General features: G+C 46.4%; 1 protein-coding gene across 1 annotated transcript in view; it reads right to left on the bottom strand.

The window, feature by feature from the left end:
• The window catches only part of baiap3 (BAI1 associated protein 3), an 80,381-nt gene that overhangs the window by 19,330 nt on the left and 40,837 nt on the right, over window positions 1–20,214 (bottom strand). The window contains exons 11-19 of the mRNA XM_078240355.1: window positions 17,345–17,452; window positions 15,957–16,049; window positions 15,303–15,406; window positions 7,969–8,086; window positions 6,055–6,179; window positions 4,383–4,473; window positions 2,918–2,974; window positions 1,884–1,981; window positions 163–214 (exon numbers count right to left, since the gene is read on the bottom strand). Of these exons, the coding sequence (XP_078096481.1) occupies window positions 163–214; window positions 1,884–1,981; window positions 2,918–2,974; window positions 4,383–4,473; window positions 6,055–6,179; window positions 7,969–8,086; window positions 15,303–15,406; window positions 15,957–16,049; window positions 17,345–17,452 (846 nt within the window). The remainder of the gene's footprint in view (window positions 1–162; window positions 215–1,883; window positions 1,982–2,917; window positions 2,975–4,382; window positions 4,474–6,054; window positions 6,180–7,968; window positions 8,087–15,302; window positions 15,407–15,956; window positions 16,050–17,344; window positions 17,453–20,214) is intronic.

Genomic DNA, 20,214 nt, shown 5'->3' with positions numbered 1-20,214 from the left:
CAGATACAGTGGCGGGGGGGGGCGGGCGCGGCTTGGAGTTTCTTATGCATTGGGGGTTCAGAAGCTCTGGGCATTGGAAGATCTAGCATATGGGGTTGGGTGCAGGGTGTTGGGGGGTGTGGATGTGTGAGGTGTGCTCATCCTCTCACACAATCACCTTACCAGTTTCTCCAGTTGTTGGTAGGTGATGCTGAAGTAATCAATTTTCACAGCACTGGGAAAGACAGAAAAGCAGCTGTTCAGTGCAGTTAAAACAGCCGACAGGAACACAACCTGCAGAATATATTGATGTGAGCTCTTGTGCCCCACATCACTTCATTGAAAGGACATGTCTCTCTGGGGGAGATGCAGAGCATGGGGAGGGGGTGGCAGCACACCTAAGACTGAGCTCAGTTACCCATTGCATCAAAACACAACAAGTTGTGCAGCCAGAGACCCTTACCATGTTCCACAAATAACCGCAGCCCAACCAGCCCCCATACCACATCACACATTCCCTTTCTGTCCTTTGCAAACTGAAGGCTGAATGATGGCTCCTACAGGGATTGTCAAATAAGTGATGGTAACTGGTACACCCCCAGTTTGATATCCAATCTGTGGTAAACAAGAAAGTAGTTGTGAACCATTAGGGACAATGTAGAGGGTGCTTTACTCGGGATGTACCCTGTCCTGTACCTGCCCCGGAGTATCTATTAGATACATGGGGGGGGGGTTGATCTTACCAAAAATATTCTAAGGCCGGAATGTCATGGCGGTTCATGCCAGCAGGATTTTCCCATCCCGCTGCAGTGAATGGAGCCAAATTCTCCGACCTCGCAGAGCGTGGTGTGAATGGCCAGTAAGATCGCGCCCTAAGTGCTGAATGAGTGTGAAAACAGGAGAGAATCGTGCCCATTTTTGGGCAAGCTGCCAGACACAATCGTACAGCACATAATAAAACGCCTCAGTGTGATTCTCACCAGCAGGAGAAGTGGGTGGAGCCTATTCACTCCTGGAAGCTGGCTGCTGAACTCCAGGGGTGCCATTGTGCAGACGCCCCAATCTCCCAGTGCACCTTGGACAGTGTGTACACAGTGCACTGGGAGATCTGTCACTCCCCTGGGTGTCACCCCCACCTCCCCCTCGGACATCGCCACCCCCCCCAATCACCCCCCAGCTGACCCCCACTCCCCAACTGATGCAGAGTGCCCCGCTTCCTTCCCCCTGCCTCCCTGACATGGCTTGGTCCACCCCGTAGTAGCCCCACATCCTAGAATGGCCCTTCCCCATCATGGGCCCACCCTTTCAGACCCTGCCCTTTTCAGGTCCACCCTTTCCCCTCAGGCCCCACCCTTTTTGGCACTGCCCGGTGGGCAGTGTCGGGGTGCCAGGCTGGCAGTGCTCGGCTGGCACTGCCCAAAGGGCATTGCTCGGCTCTGCCCCAGACCACCAGGGGGGCTTCAATGGCCTCCAGTCCCACCGGCGAGGCCATCATATCAGGTTCCCATTGGTGAGGAGCATATGTGATTCTCGCCAGTGAGGATCTCCAACAGTGAGCAGCGAAGGACAAGTGAGCCTGGACGTTTGCGTCCCGGGACTTACTAATTAGATTTAAACTGCCAAATGTATATTTAAATCAGCCCCATGCCCTTCCCAGGCATGAGGCTGATTTTACTGGCAGAATGGGGCTGGTAACATCGTGAGAGACAAGAAACTCTGGCGAGCATAATTTTCCGCTGCTCGCTTGATCTTAGAAACTCGGCACACCGATCAACCGGCATGATGTTCTGATAAGATCATCCTCAGCTTTCAAAGCAGCAAAGAGTTTATTCCTGCACTAACATCCTTAATTTATTTGAAAAATAATTGCATTGCTAAAATGTAGGAACATAGGAGTCAATTACCTGACAAATATTTGGTTGTAATGGTTTTGATTTTTCCGTAGCTCTGAGCAGACTGTGTCGACTTGTTGTACCAATCTTATCTGCATCGTCAGATCAGACTGAAAAATAAGGTCCGCCTGAGATCACAATCTTGATAATGTAAAGACCCCATACCTCCACACCCACCTCACCCTCACTCCCCGGAACCCCCCCTCACTGTCTCCCCCCACAACCCCTCTCACCATCTCCCCCTGCAACCCTCCTCCCCATCTCCCCAATAAACTGCCCTCACCGTCTCCCCCAAACCGCCCTCAGCCTAAACCCCAAACCCCCTCAGTATCAACCCCCCCAAGCCCCTCTCAGCATCAACCCCAAACCCCACTCAGTATCAACCCCCTCAACGCCCCCTCACCATCAACTCCAACACCCCCTCAGCATCAACCCCCCCCCCCCCGCAACTCAACTAATTCACCGTCTCCCTCTGCAGCCCCCTCAACCCTTCCGACTCATCCATCTCATTGTCAAGAAACCCCCTTCCCCATCCCTGAAATCTAACACAGAAACAGAAAATGCTGGAAAATCTCAGCAGGTCTGACAGCATCTGTGGAGAGAGAATAGCGCCAACGTTTTGAGTCTGGATGACCCTTTATCAGAGCGCTGAGATTTTCCAGCATTTTCTGTTTTTGTTTTAGATTCTAGCATCCGCTAGAAGACAGTGATTTGCTTTGACCTGAAATCTAACTCCCTGTTAACTCGAGCTGAATCATGGTGATCTGGGGCAGGATGAGCTGCATTCCCTCTGTGAGCTCAGGAAACACACTTGCTCCTGAAACTCAGCTGACTCAGTGCTGTCATTGGCTCAAAGTGACAGCTTCTGAGCACAGCTTGCTTTCACACAGTTAGTGCCGCATAACTCCTCATTAATTCATTAATGATCAAGGCAGACAGGAAAAACATTTATGATTCCACAACAGGAACAGACAATGCTTAATATGCCAAAGTCAAATTCTCCTGCCAATCTGCACAGATTATTTTATTCAGACAGTCGCATTTACCTTGATTTTTGGTTTGAAGTTGTCACACATTTTCCCATACCATTCAGCTGTGGATTTCTGTAAAATTAACAGCGCAAATCCATGCACAGTCACTAGGTGTAGTGTCAAACCACAGTGCACGCGACACAGTGCCACTTGATGCAATGTCACTCAACGCAATGTCACTTAACACAATGCATTTACATACATTTTTTAATCTGCACAAGAGTTAGTTAGGCTGAACCCAAGGTATGAGATACTTCCTCTTTCCATGTAGATCTGAAACTCTCCAGTAATGTGTCTCAGATTTTGCACTCTGCTACTAGAGTTGGATTGCCCAATTTAGAGATCTGTGGGACTTTGTACCTCCAAACATACAGGTCAGCCATTTAATTTTTTTAAGGGATGTGGGCATCCCAAACCTAATTGCCCTTGAAAAGGTGGTGGTGAGCCACCTTCTTGAACCACTGCAGTCCATGTGGTGTAGATACACCCATAGTTCTGTTAGGGAGGGAGTTCCAGGATTTTGAGCCAGCGACAGTAAAGGATCGTATATAGTTCCAAGCCAGGATGGTGTGTGACTTGGAGGAGAACTTGCAGATGACAGTTTTTTAATCAACAGATGAAGCTTAGAGTGTGTGCGTACACAGTGCAAAACACTTTGTTGCTTTCTGTTTCAGACCAGAGTTGGTGAGAGAGGATCTCAGAATGCTATCAGATTCCCATGGGTAGCTTCTGTCTCCCCCATGAAATCCATGTGCATCTAGCTTTCTCCAATACATTGTACATTGCATTTCACATTAAACTTCATTTGCGTCTAATATGCCCAAGTACAAATCCCGAGCAAACTCTGAACTGATTAATCAGTGAATTTAAATCGTGTTGTGAATGTGATTCCAGGCTGTTTGTGTAAATCAGGATCAGCAGACGCATGGCCATCCTCCCACTGTGACCTTTGACCCTTTACAATAACCTGTTGCTTCAGTCTTTTCAATAGTTACTACAGCATGTCACCTGGTCTCGCCCAGGATAATTGAGTTTAGTGTGTGGAAAAGTCTCTCCTGTAATACTTTCTCAAAACTCTTCTGGAAGTTGAGGTACACTACAGTAAATGGATTTGCTCTCCCCACATTAACTGGTATTAAAATTGTCGTAAGGAGTCTAACAACACCAGGTTAAAGTCCAACAGGTTTATTTGGTAGCAAACGCCACTAGCTTTCGGAGCGCTGCTCCTTCGTCAGATGGAGTGGAAATCTGCATCCACTCCATCTGACGAAGGAGCAGCGCTCCGAAAGCTAGTGGCATTTGCTACCAAATAAACCTGTTGGACTTTAACCTGGTGTTGTTAGACACCTTACTGTGTTTACCCCAGTCCAACGCCGGCATTTTCACATCATTAAAATTGTTGGTCAGGTGTGATTCTCCCTTCAAGGTTATCGGATTCTGGCACATTTTCTGAATACTGACAATGAAGCCCATACTGTACCTTCACCACGGTGGCAATATCCACATGGAGCTGGTTATGTAAAGGACAGACCACTTCAAAGGCTTTCATGGAATAAATCTTCAACAAACAGCTGAAAAATATGAAAGCAAGTGCAAACAGAAACAACGGGAGAGAGAAAGGGGGGAGGTGGGGGGGATAAATTTGGAGAGAGAGACCAGGAGACATAGAAAGAGAGAGAGACACACACAAAGGAACAGGGAGATAGATGGAGGAAGAGAAGAATAGTAAGATAGAGGGAGGGAGAGAGAGAGAGAGACAGAGAGACAGGGAAACCAGGAAAGATAGAAATGGGGGAAGAGATAGAAGATCAAGGAGAAAAAGGGGAGAGAAACGGAGGAACAAGGTCAGCGTGATAGTATAAGGAAAGGAAAATGAGAGGGGAAGAGAAAAAGGAAAAATAAATGTCAAGGAGAAGGGCAAAGGGCAGGAAGAAAATAGAGGAAGATGGAGATGAGGGAAGTCAGTGAAACATGAGAGAGACAGAAAGCGGGAGGAAAGGGAGGAAGTGAGAGATGGAGCACGAGAGGGGTAAAAAGATGAAGAATGGGAAAGAGGACAAAAAGGGAGAGGCAGAGATAGAGAGATACAAAGTGAGAGAGAAAGAATTCTTAATTCCAAAGATATTCTTGGCAAAACAAGTTCCCCTACATTACAGCACTTGTAGGTGCTCCCTCAGCAGCTAACTTTGAGTGAGTTGCTAAGGCACACAGTCCAGGAAGTGTCCAGGTTCGACAGTCAGTCTGTGCTGGGCTGAGCTGATTGGCAATGGGTTAGTGAATGGGATAATAAAATTGGCCACAGTGACAAGTTCAAGAGGTGAAAAAGCAATCGACCACAGCTCTTTCTCCTGATCACTATCCAGTGAAAAGATAGATGAACGATGTGGTTCACCTATGAAGCCCTCCAGAGCTGAATAATCTGTCTACATGCAAGGTTTAGGTTTGTGTACTGATATCCTCCTTCTTAAGGTATCATACTTCAGGAGGACATTGGCGACCATGGATTTTTATTGGGTTGGTCCATGGTTGTGCTTGGTAAAGTACTGCAGTGGTTTGCCATTGCCTTTTGCACTACGGCTGACCAGGAAATTCTCCTGCTCTTACCACCTGCCACCAGGCATATTGGAAGGATTTACAGACCGATAATCAACCTGTTTGACAGCATTAGAAACACACCTTCGTGGGCATTGAGCCCTGAAGTGGGACTTGAGCCTGGAGTTCCCAGAGGTTGGAATGCTACCAATAAATCAAAAGACCTCCAACCAAGTCTGATATATCAGAACTGAATTCCAATGTCAGTCAAAACCTCGTGGGTTGATCAGATGGTTTACTTTTTGTTACTGTGTCTAACACTGACACATGCACTTATGGCCTGAACTGAGAGACCTGCTTGTCTCAGTCTGGTCTGGTTTGGTCTGGCTCAGTTTAGCCTGGCTCAACTCGGTCTGAGCTTGCCTGGTTTGTTTTGGTCTGGCCTGGCAAGGCTCAACTGGGTCTGACCTTGTCTGGCTTGGTCTGGTCTGGCCTAAATCAGTCTGGTCTATCGTTCTGATTTAGTCTGGCCTGGAGTGGCTCAGTTCAGTCTGGTATGGTCTGGCTTGGCTCGGTCTGGTTTGCTCTGGCCTGTCATGACTCAGTTCAGTCTGCATCACCTCAGCATCAGTTCTAGCTGCTTCAATGCCACTGGAATATTGAAGGGAAAGATGTGTCTCATCCTCTGCAGCAGCTCCCAGCTGTAGTCAACGAAAAGGACAAAACTGTCACCCAGGGACTCTTCCTGCAATAAACAAGAATTAAATAAATGAAACAACTGCATTAACAATCAAAAAAGAGACCCCTGTGAGGAGTGGTGTGCTCTCAGAGGATGCTGTAACCACCTGGAGAGCCTGAGACTCTGCTTGCCAGCAATAAGAGGGTATGACTTGGGACTAGGAGGAGAGTTGTTGGGTAGGGTGGGCAATCTACATCCTGTCCTCCACACCCAGTCTGGACAGCCAGCTGGTATAATATGCCCTTGGTTGGTAGGGCAGGTGCAAACCTCTGTGAAACAGTGAGTTCGCTGGTGACGTGGGCCTACGAAGCCTGGTTTGACCTCGAGGACTGAGCAGTTCTGGCTATCATACCGGGAAGGATATTTGGAGGAAGTGCAGAGTAGGGTGGCACGGTGGCACAGTGGTTTACAGTGCTGCCTCACAGTGCCAGGGACCCAGGTTCGATTCCCAGCTTGGATCACTGTCTATGCGGAGTCTGCACATTCTCCCCGTGTCTGTGCGGGTTTCCTCCGGGTGCTCCAGTTTCCTTCCACAGCCCGAAAGACGTGCTGGTTAGATGGATTGGCCATGCTAAATTCTCCCTTAGTGTACCTGAACAGGCGCCGGAGTGTGGCAACTAGGGGATTTTCACAGTAACTTCATTGCAATGTTAATATAAGCCTACTTGTGACACTAATAAATAAACTTTAAAACTTTAGAATTATTAGAATGGTGCCTGGATTGCAAGGTTACATTCGGAGGAGAGATGGCTCATACTGGGTCCTTGGGATCCCTTAAAGAATTTAAAAAATTAAGGGATGATTTGATTGAGGTTTTCACAATATTAAGGATCAACAGAGAGACAATATTTCTGCTGTTTGAGGAGTCTTGGGCCTCGATTTTACTGCCCCTGTTCCCAGTGGGGTATTACCGTCCCTCCGAGCTGAATGGAAATTGGCCCCTACATCCACCAGGGGGAGACACGCCACAGCAGGGCCATAAAATCCTGGCCTAGGAATATGTACAGTAAGAAGTCTTACAATACCAGGTTAAAGTCCAACAGGTTTAACCTGGTGTTGTGAGACTTCTTATTGTGCTTACCCCAGTCCAATGCCGGCATCTCCACACCTCGGAATATGTTACAGAGCCTAAAGATTACAGCTAGATTCCTCAGGAAACACTCAATGCAAGAAGTGGTCGTAGTTTGGAACTCTCTTCTCCAAACATCAGTTGGTACTGGGTCAACTGTTAATGCTAAATCTGAGTTTGATAGATTTGAGTTCACCCTAGGGTATTATAGGATTGGGGACTGCTGGCTGGGTTCAATGGTCTGTTCCTGTTCCTATATTCCTACTCCTAAACCTTTTTAGCTAACAAACACCAACCAACCAATCTGAAAAACACGTAAACTGAAATAACAATATGAAGTCATGAAATTTGATCATTTCACTGAGGAAAAGAGTTTGAAGCTGCCACTGGTGTGTAATCAGTAACATCCGTCTAATTTAAAGTGGATCTTTGTGTGTGAGAGTTGTACATGTACACAGGCGTGCACACACACAAACACACAGATACACATGCAGATTGAAGATTCTCTGTTTGAAAATAACGCTTAAAAAAGCTTTAGCGGCATAAAGCTTGCACATCCTGTGCTTTATTTCATGGACACACAGCCTGACACATCCACTGTTTGGATTCAGTGCTGGAGACATGTAAAGTAGTGAAGAATGCCCAACACCTGGACACTGTACTTCCAGGACCACAACTGGAAAGAGGTGCCAAGGCAATAAATACTCTGTGACCCGAGCATCTTACCTGCTCTTTGATAAGAATATTAAACTCCAAAGTCTGGTCCAGGTCCTCAAGGAGTTGGAGAAGGGAACCATAGTCTACGGAGCGGAACTGATGGTGCTTGCTGTAAGCCTGCCACTCACTGCCAGGAGAAGGAAATTAACACTTTAGCTGAGGAAACTCCTGTTCATTTCCTTCAGATCACTTCAGACTGCTTGAGTAGATGTTAGAGAAACCTTTTACTCTGTACCTAACCCTTTGCTATACTTGCCCTGGGAGTTATAGAATCACAGTAAGAAGTCTCACAACACCAGGTTAAAGTCCAACAGGTTTATTTGGTAGCAAATACCATAAGCTTTCGGAGCACAGCTCCTTCGTCAGATGGAGTGGATATCAGTTATAGAATCATACAAACCTTACAGTGCAGGAGGCCATTTGGCCCATTGAGCCTGCACTAACAACAATCCCACCCAGGCCCTATCCCTGTAACCCCTCATATTTATCCTGCTCGTCCCCCTGATACTAAGGGGCAATTTAGCATGTCCAATCCACCTAACCCGCGCATCTTTGGACTGTGGAAGGAAACTGGAGCACCCAGAGGAAACCCATGTGGACATGGGGAGAACATGCAGACCCCGCACAGACAGTGACCCAAGCCGGGAATTGAACCCGGGTCCCTGGCGCTGTGAGGTAGCAGTGTTAGCCACTGTGCCGTTCGTATTTGATGGGACAGTGTAAAGGGAGCTTTACTCAGTATCTAATCCAGTGTTGTACTTGCCCTGGGAGAGTTTGATGGGCCAGTGCAGAAGGAATTTTACTCTGTATCTAATCTATATACTGTATCTGTTGTGGGAGTGTTTGATGAGGACAGTGTAGAGGAAGCTTTACTCTGTATCTAATCATAGTATAGTATCCCTACAGTGCAGAAGGAGGCCATTCAGTGCATCGGGTCTGCACCGATCACAATTCCACCAGGCCCTAATCCCACAATCCCACACATTTACTCTGCTAATCCCCCTAACACTAGGGTCAATTTAGCATGCCCAATCCACCTAACCCGCACATCTTTGGACTGTGGGAGGAAACTGGAGCACCCAGAGGAAACCCATGCAGACACAGGGAGAATGTGCAAACTCCACACAGCCAGTGACCCAAGGCTGGAATTGAACCCGGGTCCCTGGCACTGTGAGGTAGCAGTGCTAACCACTGTGCCATTCGTATTTGATGGGACAGTGTAAAGGGAGCTTTACTCAGTATCTAATCATGTGTTGTACCTGACCTTGGAGTCTTTGATGGACCGGTGCAGAAGGAATTTTACTCTATCTAATCTACATACTGTACCTGTTGTGGGAGTGTTTGATGGGGACAGTGTGGAGGGAGCTTTACTCTGTATCTAATCACATGCTGTACCTGACCTGGGATTGTTTGATGGGGCAGTGTAGAGGAAGCTTTACTCTGTATCTAATCATAGTATAGAATCCCTACAGTGCAGGAGGCGGCCATTCAGCCCATCGGGTCTGCACCGATCACAATCCCACCCAGGCCTTAATCCTGCAATCGCACATATTTACCCTGCTAATCCCCCTGAGGCTAGGGTCAATTTAGCATGCCCAATCCACCTAACCTGCACATCTTTGGACTGTGGGAGGAAACTGGAGCACCCGGAGGAAACCCACGCAGACACAGGGAGAATGTGCAAACTCCACACAGTTACTCTAGGCTGGAATTGAACCCGGGTCCCTGGCGCTATGAGGCAGTAGTAGAACATAGAACATAGAACAGTACAGCACAGAACAGGCCCTTCGGCCCACGATGTTGCGTCGAGCTTTATCTGAAACCAAGATCAAGCTATCCCACTCCCTATCATCCTGGTGTGCTCCATGTGCCTATCCAATAACCGCTTAAATGTTCCTAAAGTGTCTGACTCCACTATCACTGCAGGCAGTCCATTCCACACCCCAACCACTCTCTGCGTAAAGAACCTACCTCTGATATCCTTCCTATATCTCCCACCACGAACCCTATAGTTATGCCCCCTTGTAATAGCTCCATCCACCCGAGGAAATAGTCTTTGAACGTTCACTCTATCCATCCCCTTCATCATTTTATAAACCTCTATTAAGTCTCCCCTCAGCCTCCTCCACTCCAGAGAGAACAGCCCTAGCTCCCTCAACCTTTCCTCATAAGACCTACCCTCCAAACCAGGCAGCATCCTGGTAAATCTCCTCTGCACTCTTTCCAGCGCTTCCACATCCTTCTTATAGTGAGGTGACCAGAACTGCACACAATATTCCAAATCTGGTCTCACCAAGGTCCTGTACAGTTGCAGCATAACCCCACAGCTCTTAAACTCCAACCCCCTGTTAATAAAAGCTAACACACTATAGGCCTTCTTCACAGCTCTATCCACTTGAGTGGCAACCTTTAGAGATCTGTGGATATGGACCCCAAGATCTCTCTGTTCCTCCACAGTCTTCAGAACCCTACCTTTGACCCTGTAATCCACATTTAAATTAGTCCTACCAAAATGAATCACCTCACATTCATCAGGGTTAAACTCCATTTGCCATTTTTCAGCCCAGCTTTGCATCCTATCTATGTCTCTTTGCAGCCTACAACAGCCCTCCACCTCATCCACTACTCCACCAATCTTGGTGTCATCAGCAAATTTACTGATCCACCCTTCAGCCCCCTCCTCTAAGTCATTAATAAAAATCACAAAGAGCAGAGGACCAAGCACTGATCCCTGCGGCACACCGCTAGCAACCTGCCTCCAATCCGAAAATTTTCCATCGACCACCACCCTCTGTCTTCGGTCAGACAGCCAGTTACCTATCCAATCGGCCAACTTTCCCTCTATCCCACACCTCCTCACTTTCATCATAAGCCGACCATGGGGGACCTTATCAAACACCTTACTAAAATCCATGTATATGACATCAACTGCCCTACCTTCATCAACACACTTAATGACCTCCTCAAAAAATTCAATCAAATTTGTGAGGCACGACTTGCCCTTCACGAATCCGTGCTGACTATCCCGGATTAATCCGCATCTTTCTAAATGGTTGTAAATCCCATCCCTAAGGACCTTTTCCATCAATTTATCAACCACCGAAGTAAGACTAAACGGTCTATAATTACCAGGGTCATTTCTATTCCCTTTCTTAAACAGAGGAACCACATTCGCCACTCTCCAGTCCTCTGGCACCATCCCCGTGGATAGTGAGGACCCAAAGATCAAAGCCAAAGGCTCTGCAATCTCATCCCTTGCCTCCCAAAGAATCCTAGGATATATTTCATCAGGCCCAGGGGACTTATCGACCTTCAGTTTATTCAAAATTGCCAGGACATCCTCCCTCCGAACATCTATTTCCTCCAGCCTATTAGCCTGTAACACCTTCTCTTCCTCAAAAACATGGCCCCTCTCCTTGATGAACACTGAAGAAACGTATTCATTCATCACCTCGCCTATCTCTACTGACTCCATACACAAGTTCCCACTACTGTCCTTGACCGGCCCTAACCTCACCCTGGTCATTCTTTTATTCCTCACATAAGAGTAAAAAGCCTTGGGGTTTTCCTTGATCCGACCTGCCAAGGACTTCTCATGTCCTCTCCTAGCTCTCCTCAGCCCCTTTTTCAGCTCGTTCCTTGCTAACTTGTAACCCTCAATCGAGCCATCTGAACCTTGTTTCCTCATCCCTACATAAGCTTCCCTCTTCCTTTTCACAAGACATTCCACCTCTTTCGTGAACCATGGTTCCCTCACTCGGCCATTTCCTCCCTGCCTGACAGGGACATACCTATCAAGGACACTCAGTATTTGTTCCTTGAAAAAGTTCCACTTTTCATTAGTGCCTTTCCCTGACAGTAGTGCTAACCACTGCGCCACCATGCCGCCCAGTGTTGTACCTGCCCTGGGAGTTTTTGATGGGCCAGCGCAGAGGGAATTTTACACAATATAATCTATATACTGTATCTGTTGTGGGAATGTTTGATGGGACAATGTTGGGGGAGCCTTACTTTGTGTCTAATCCTGTGCTGTATCTGCCCTGGGAATGTTTGATGGGGACAGTGCAGTGGGAGCTTTACTCTGTATATAATCCTGTGTTGTACCTGCCCTGGGAATGTTTGATGGGGACAATGCAGTGTGAGCTTTACTCTGTATCTAATCCTGTGCAGTACCATGGCAGAACCATAAAGGGTGTAGATACGCAGAGGGACCTGGGTGTGCAAGTCCACAGTTCCTTGAAAGTGACGTCACAGGTGGAGAAGGCGGTGAAGAAGGCATATGGCATGCTTGCCTTTATAGGACGGGGCATAGAGTATAAAAGTTGGGGTCTGATGTTGCAGATGTATAGAACGTTGGTTCGGCCGCATCTGGAATACTGCGTCCAGTTCTGGTCGCCACACTACCAGAAGGACATGGAGGCTTTGGAGAGAGTACGGAGGAGGTTTACCAGGATGTTATCTGGTATGGAGGGGCTTAGTTATGAGGAGAGATTGGGTAAACTGGGGTTGTTCTCCCTGGAAAGACGGAGGATGAGGGGAGACTTAATAGAGGTGTATAAAATTATGAAAGGCATAGATAGGGTGAACGGTGGGAAGCTTTTCCCCAGGTCGGTGGTGACGTTCACGAGGGGTCATAGGTTCATGGTGAAGGGGAGGGAGGTTTAACACAGATATCAGACGGACATATTTTACACAGAGGGTGGTGGGGGCCTGGAATGCGCTGCCAGGCAAGGTGGTGGAGGCGGACACACTGGGAACGTTTAAGACTTATCTAGACAGCCATATGAACGGAGTGGGAATGGAGGGATACAAAAGAATGGTCTAGTTTGGACCAGGGAGCGGCGCGGGCTTGGAGGGCCGAAGGGCCTGTTCCTGTGCTGTATTGTTCTTTGTTCTTTGTTTGTACCTGCCCTGGGAGTGTTTGATGGGACAATGTAAATGTCGAGAGGGCTAGAATACAAGAGCAGGGATGTACTTCTGAGGCTGCATAAGGCTCTGGTCAGTAGTGGATGCTCTGAGAATCATTTCTCAATCCTCACAGGATACAGGTGAGGTACCAGAGGATTGGAGGTCTGTGAACATTGTACCATTATTTTAAAAGGGTATGATGGGTAGGCCAGAATGCAATAGGCCAGTCAGTCTGACTTCAACAGTGGACAAATTATTGGAAACAATTCTGCGAGACAGGATAAACCATCACTTATAAAGGCACAGATTGGATAGTGAGAGTCAGCATAGTTTTGATAGCGATAAGACCGTGTCTTATTTCCTCAAAAAATTCTATTTGGTAAGAAGGAGAATTGATGAAGGTAGTACAGTGGATATTGTCTACGTGGATTTCAGTAAAGCATTTGACAAGGTCCCACATGGCAGGCTGATCAGAAAAGTGAGATCTCATGGGATACAGGGGAAGGTGACAAGTTGGACCCAAAATTGGTTCAGTCACAGGAAACAAATAGTAATGGTTGATGGATGTTTTTGCAAATGGAAAACAGTTTCCAGTGGTGTTCCACAGGGCTCAATGATAGGGCCTTTGCTGTGTGTTGTTTATATTCATGATTTAGACTCTAATGTGGGTGCCATTATTGGGAAATTTGCAGATGTCACCAAATTGGCCATGGAGTTGATAGTGAAGAGGATAACTGTCAACTCCAAAATTAAATCAGTGGCTTGGTTGAGTGAGCAGAGAAGTGGCAAATAGAATTCAATCCAGAAAAGTGTGATGTAATGCATTTGGGGAGGGCAAACATAGTAAGGGAATGTTCAATAAATGGGTGGATGTTGAGAGGAGTTGAGGAGGTGCGAGGCCTTGGAGTGCAAGTCCACAGGTTCCGAAGATGGCAGGACAGGTGGACTAGATTGCCAAGAAAGTATATGGAATGCTTTCCTTTATTGGGCAAAGTACTGAATACAAAAGCAGGGGTGTAATGACGGAACCATGAGTAAGAACCGTTAGAAAAGTTAATAAGACAGGATCTTACTAAGGAATATACCTTGACTGTGCCCAAGCCATTTCTTATTTGAAGATGGCCCATTGTTCAGCCACAGTTTTTCCTGCCAACCTTTGGTTCTTTGCCCCATTGAAGTTGGCTCTCCCCCAGTTAATTATTCTTACTCTGGATTTCCCATTGTCCTTTTCTACTGTCACCCTAAATCTTACAATACAATGATCACTGTCTCGTAAATATTCCCCACTGACACTCTAACACTAGAAAATTCTCCTGAACACTATCTAGGAACACTTGCCCCTCTCCACCCTTTACACTATCACTGTTCCAGTTTACATTTGGGTAATTAAAGTCTCCCATTAAAACTACTCTATAATGTTTTCATCTTTCCATAATTTCCCTGCAGACTTGTTTCCTCACATCCTTTCCACAAGTTGGCAGTCTATAGACTGCATCGAGCAATGTAATAGCACACTTCTTGTTCCTTAGCTGTAGCCAAATTGATCCTGTTTTTGAATCCTCTGGGATAATTTTCTACCTGGTTCCCTAAATTCTGATCGCAGGTCTACATTCCCCTCCCTACCAAACTCTTTGGTAGCGATGTGAACACCACTTCAGGCTGTTCACCCTCCCCCAGAAGAATGTCCTGCAACCGCTCTGTGGTATCCTTGACCCTGGCACCAGGGAGGCAACATACCTGAGGTCACATCTCCAGCCTCAGAAATGGTTGTCTGTTTCCCTAACTAACGAATTCCCTATCACTGTTCATCTTAATGTCATCTTCCTCACCTCCTGTGTAGCCGGACCACTTGTGGTGTCACAAACCTGGCTCTGACTGCACTCCTATGAGGAAACAGTGTCCTCACCAGCTTCCAAAACGGAAAATTGATTTGTGAGCGGGACCACCTCTCTGAATGTGCCATCCACATAGCTCACGGCTTTGCAGATGTGCCACAGTAATTCCAGCCTCCGCTCAAGCTCTGAGACCTGGTGCTCACATTTCTGTAGCTGGTGACACTTCCTGCACGTGATCGTCTCGGACACCGGTGGCGTCCATGACTTCCCACATATTACAGGCTGCACACTTCACTTGACCGAGCTGCCCTGCCATGTCTTAACTTCACTTCCCTTATGTTAAATTTATTTTGATTTGGTTTACTTATATAACTTTACCAAAGAGCACTGACTTTCTCTTATTCCTGGTGTGTTTCTCACTTAAATTCAAGTATTGCTACTTCCTTAAAAATAATACACTTTTCTAATTTATAGCAACTTTAAGACACGGATGAGCACAATAAACTAAAACAAAACCATGACTGAGAAGAACATCAGAGTTTACTGTGTGAAATTCCTGAATACCGACAGGGCAAAAGATAATGTAAGAATTGTACTCACACAGCTGCCTTCTGTTGAGGTGATAGGTCAACTTGCATAGCATGGTGGGAAAGAATGGTCACAGCATGCTTACTGAGTTTGCCGGACCAGCTGTTATGGTCTTCCTGTGGCAAAGGAGTGGCGACAAAATTAGTCATATGGTTACTGGTTTTTCAAGGATTTTTTTTTCACTCTGATGTTGGTACCACTCTGAAGGAACTGAGTTTCACTGGAGTCCCCAGATGCTGATGAAATCTCTGGTCCCTCACCCAGGTGTGAATGAAGCCAGTGAGTGGCAGAAGGTTTCTGCACAGTGAGGGAGTCCCCTCAGCACCTCACACCCTCTCCACTGCGTCAAGAGCAGGGATCCTAGCTTCATAGCCAAGAACGTAGAGACTAGTTACTAAACCCAGCACAGTCCCGACATATCAACAAACACAGCATCTGGCAATGGAATCTGCGTCCACCCATCAATTGTGATACTTTAATTTGCAAATAGCACATATACAGACAATATCCAAGGGTGTGTACACATATTGATGGCACAGAAGGTTCAAATTCAAATATTCAGGACCAGGAGCTGCGAATGACACAAAATATTCCAGCACTGCAACATCCACCAGAGCCAGCCACACTCCAGTTGTTTACTTCTGTTTCTAATGAAATGATGCTTACCTGGAAATCAGGATTCTCAATTTCCAACAGCTGCTTCAGCAGCAACTCATGGATTCTCACACCACTCATCTTCTTACACAACTCTGTACCTCTCTGCAAAAAGAGGCAACAGTGACAGCAGTCTCCAACCCCCAAACGTTTATCCTACTTCTCTCCCTCCTCTCCTGAAGGTGCTGACTCCCACTGGGATACAGGTTCCCTCCTCTCCTGAAGGTGCTGACTCCCACTGGGATACAGGTCCCCTCCTCTCCTGAAGGTGCTGACTCCCACTGGGATACAGGTCCCCTCCTCTCCTGAAGGTGCTGACACTCACTGGGATACAGTTTCCCTCCTCTCCTGAAGATGCTAACTCTCACTGGGATACAGATTCCCTTCCTCTCCCGAAGGTGCTGATTCTCACTGGGATACAGGTCCCCTCCTCTCCTGAAGGTGCTGACTCTCACTGGGATACAGGTTCCCTCCTCTCCTGAAGGTGCTGACTCCCACTGGGATACAGGTTCCCTCCTCTCCTGAAGGTGCTGACTCTCACTGGGATACAGGTTCCCTCCTCTCCTGAAGGTGCTGACTCTCACTGGGATACAGGTTCCCTCCTCTCCTGAAGGTGCTGACTCTCACTGGGATACAGGTTCCCTCCTCTCCTGAAGGTGCTGACTCTCACTGGGATACAGGTTCCCTCCTCTCCTGAAGGTGCTGACTCTCACTGGGATACAGGTTCCCTCCTCTCCTGAAGGTGCTGATTCTCATTGGGATACAGGTTCCCTCCTCTCCTGAAGGTGCTGACTCCCACTGGGATACAGGTCCCCTCCTCTCCTGAAGGTGCTGACTCCCACTGGGATACAGGTTCCCTCCTCTCCTGAAGGTGCTGACTCTCACTGGGATACAGGTTCCCTCCTCTCCTGAAGGTGCTGACTCCCACTGGGATACAGGTTCCCTCCTCTCCTGAAGGTGCTGACTCTCACTGGGATACAGGTTCCCTCCTCTCCTGAAGGTGCTGACTCCCACTGGGATACAGGTTCCCTCCTCTCCTGAAGGTGCTGACTCTCACTGGGATACAGGTTCCCTCCTCTCCCGAAGGTGCTGACTCTCACTGGGATACAGGTTCCCTCCTCTCCTGAAGGTGCTGACTCTCACTGGGATACAGGTTCCCTCCTCTCCTGAAGGTGCTGACTCTCACTGGGATACAGGTCCCCTCCTCTCCTGAAGGTGCTGACTCTCACTGGGATACAGTTTCCTTTCTCCTCACTGGGGGCAGGGAGTTTACTGATAGCTGTTAGAAACTTGGCTTTGTTGTTTTTAAGGGCCTTATTGTGAAGACTTGACAAAACCTGACTGACCCAAGGCAAACACTCTGACCCTGTACTGAACTATTGCCCTACCCCACTCATTACCTGTGACATGGTCAGTGTCAGGATGAGATGACAATCTCCTTGCACTCGAGAAGAGCTTGTTCGAGGCTCCAGTTTAAACCAGTTATCAAATCCTCCGACCGGAATCTCCTGAGAAACAAACAGAAAAGATTCCGATTGTGAATCGAGTCAGCTGGAGTCTTTGACATGAGCTGGAGCCTGAACCACAACCTCAGACCTGGGATTACAGACCTGCTGTATTGTTTGACTAGTAGTAAAGAAATAAAATCAAAGCCACTTTAGTTGAATGCACAATAAGATAGGTGAACTAATGGCACAAATAGAGATAAATGGTTTCAATCTAATTGACACAAAAATGGCTGGACTTGCAGATAGTGAGGAACATTGTCAGAGGCTACAGAAGGATATAGATAGGCTGGAAATTTGGGCAAAGAAATAGCAGATGGAGTTCAATCCTGATAAATGCGAAGTGATGCATTTTGGTAGAAATAATGTAGGGAGGAGCTGTACGATAAATGGCAGAACCATAAAGGGTGTAGATACGCAGAGGGACCTGGGTGTGCAAGTCCACAGGTCCTTGAAGGTGACGTCACAGGTGGAGAAGGTGGTGAAGAAGGCATATGGCATGCTTGCCTTTATAGGACGGGGCATAGAGTATAAAAGTTGGGGTCTGATATTGCAGATGTATAGAACGTTGGTTCGGCCGCATTTGGAATACTGCGCCCAGTTCTGGTCGCCACACTACCAGAAGGACGTGGAGGCTTTGGAGAGAGTACAGAGGAGGTTTACCAGGATGTTGCCTGTATGAGGAGAGATTGGGTAAACGGGTTGTTCTCCCTGGAAAGACGGAGGATGAGGGGAGACTTAATAGAGGTGTATAAAATTATGAAAGGCATAGATAGGGTGAACGGTGGGAAGCTTTTCCCCAGGTCGGTGGTGACGTTCACGAGGGGTCATAGGTTCAAGGTGAAGGGGGGGAGGTTTAACACAGATATCAGAAGGACATATTTTACACAGAGGGTGGTGGGGGCCTGGAATGCGCTGCCAGGCAAGGTGGTGGAGGCGGACACACTGGGAACGTTTAAGACTTATCTCGATAGCCACATGAACGGAGTGGGAATGGAGGGATACAAAAGAATGGTCTAGTTTGGACCAGGGAGCGGCACGGGCTTGGAGGGCCGAAGGGCCTGTTCCTGTGCTGCATTGTTCTTTGTTCTTAATCACTATTGCAGATGCATGGTCGCAAGGTGAACAAGGTTTGGAAAATAATATTCCACAGTATGAAGCATTTTGAAAATTCAGACAGAATGGAAAAGGAGGAGGAGTAGTCCACATGGTAAAGGATGACATAACGATGGTGCGGAGAAGGGATCTTGGTTCTGAAGATCAGGAAGTAGAATCAGTACGGGTGGACATTAGGAATAATGAGGATCAGAAAACTCTGGTGGGAATAGATTATAGGCCCCAGAACAATAAATTATATTGGACAGAGCAGCAAGCAAGAAATAATTGGCGCTCATAACAAAGACAATGTAATAATTGTGGGATCTTTTAATCTGCCATAGACTGGACAAATCAAATTGACAAAGATAGTCTGGATAATGGATTTGCAGAATTATTTTACAACAGTTTCCTGGAGCAATCTGTTGTGGAACCAACTAGGAATGAGTCTATTTTTATATCTAATTCTATATTATGCAATGAGGCAAGTTTAATTAGTAATCTCATCGTAAAAGATCCTCTGGGAAAAGTTATCACAATACAGTTGAGCTCCAAATTAAGTTGAAAGTCACATACTCTAGTCTGAAACACGAATCTTACATTTAAATAAGGCCAATTTTTTGGGGGGAGGGGGCTGGCTGAGGTTAATTGGGTAAATAGACTAAAAGATTTGGTGGTAAATAAACAGGGAAACATTTAAATAACTAGTCAAAATGTTCAATATAAATGCATTCCATTAAAAAACTGAAACTCAGCAAAGACCATCCACCCATGGCAACTATAGGATAGTATTAGTTCAGGATAGTGTTCATTAAGGATAGTATTAGTTCAGGTAGTGTTCATTAAGGATAGTATTAGTTCAGGATAGTATTAGTTCAGGATAGTGTTCATTAAGGATAGTATTAGTTCAGGATAGTATTAGTTCAGGATAGTGTTCATTAAGGATAGTATTAGTTCAGGATAGTGTTCATTAAGGATAGTATTAGTTCAGGTAGTGTTCATTAAGGATAGTATTAGTTCAGGATAGTATTAGTTCAGGATAGTGTTCATTAAGGATAGTATTAGTTCAGGATAGTATTAGTTCAGGATAGTGTTCATTAAGGATAGTATTAGTTCAGGTAGTGTTCATTAAGGATAGTATTAGTTCAGGATAGTGTTCATTAAGGATAGTATTAGTTCAGGATAGTGTTCATTAAGGATAGTATTAGTTCAGGATAGTATTAGTTAAGGATAGTATTAGTTCAGGATAGTGTTAGTTCAGGATAATGTTAGTTAAGTATTAGATTTGAAGAAAGTGATAATATTGCAAAGAATAATAGATTGCTTGAGGATTGTCATGCCCAGTAAAGATATCAGATTCCTAACTTCCAAGATATGGACTTTTTCAATTAGGACTCATTGAAATTAACTTGTGTTTTAAAACAAATACACAAAATGTGGTTGAAAAGATAGCCACCGAAGGTCAGGTGACCTTTTGTGACCTCTGCTCAGACAAGAGCTAATACATAGGAACATACAAAATAGGAGCAGAAGTAGGCCATTTGGCCCCTTGAGCCTGCTGCACCATTCAAGAAGATCAGGCCGATCTGTATGTGTTGTGTTCCATATTCCCCATCTAGCTCAGATAACCTTTGATTCTCCCACCCAGCAAGAATCTATCTGCCTTAAAA

The sequence above is a fragment of the Mustelus asterias genome, chromosome 23, assembly GCF_964213995.1.
Source record: "Mustelus asterias chromosome 23, sMusAst1.hap1.1, whole genome shotgun sequence".
Classification (NCBI taxonomy): Eukaryota; Metazoa; Chordata; class Chondrichthyes; order Carcharhiniformes; family Triakidae; genus Mustelus; species Mustelus asterias.
This window is presented reverse-complemented; position numbering and strand designations above follow the sequence as displayed.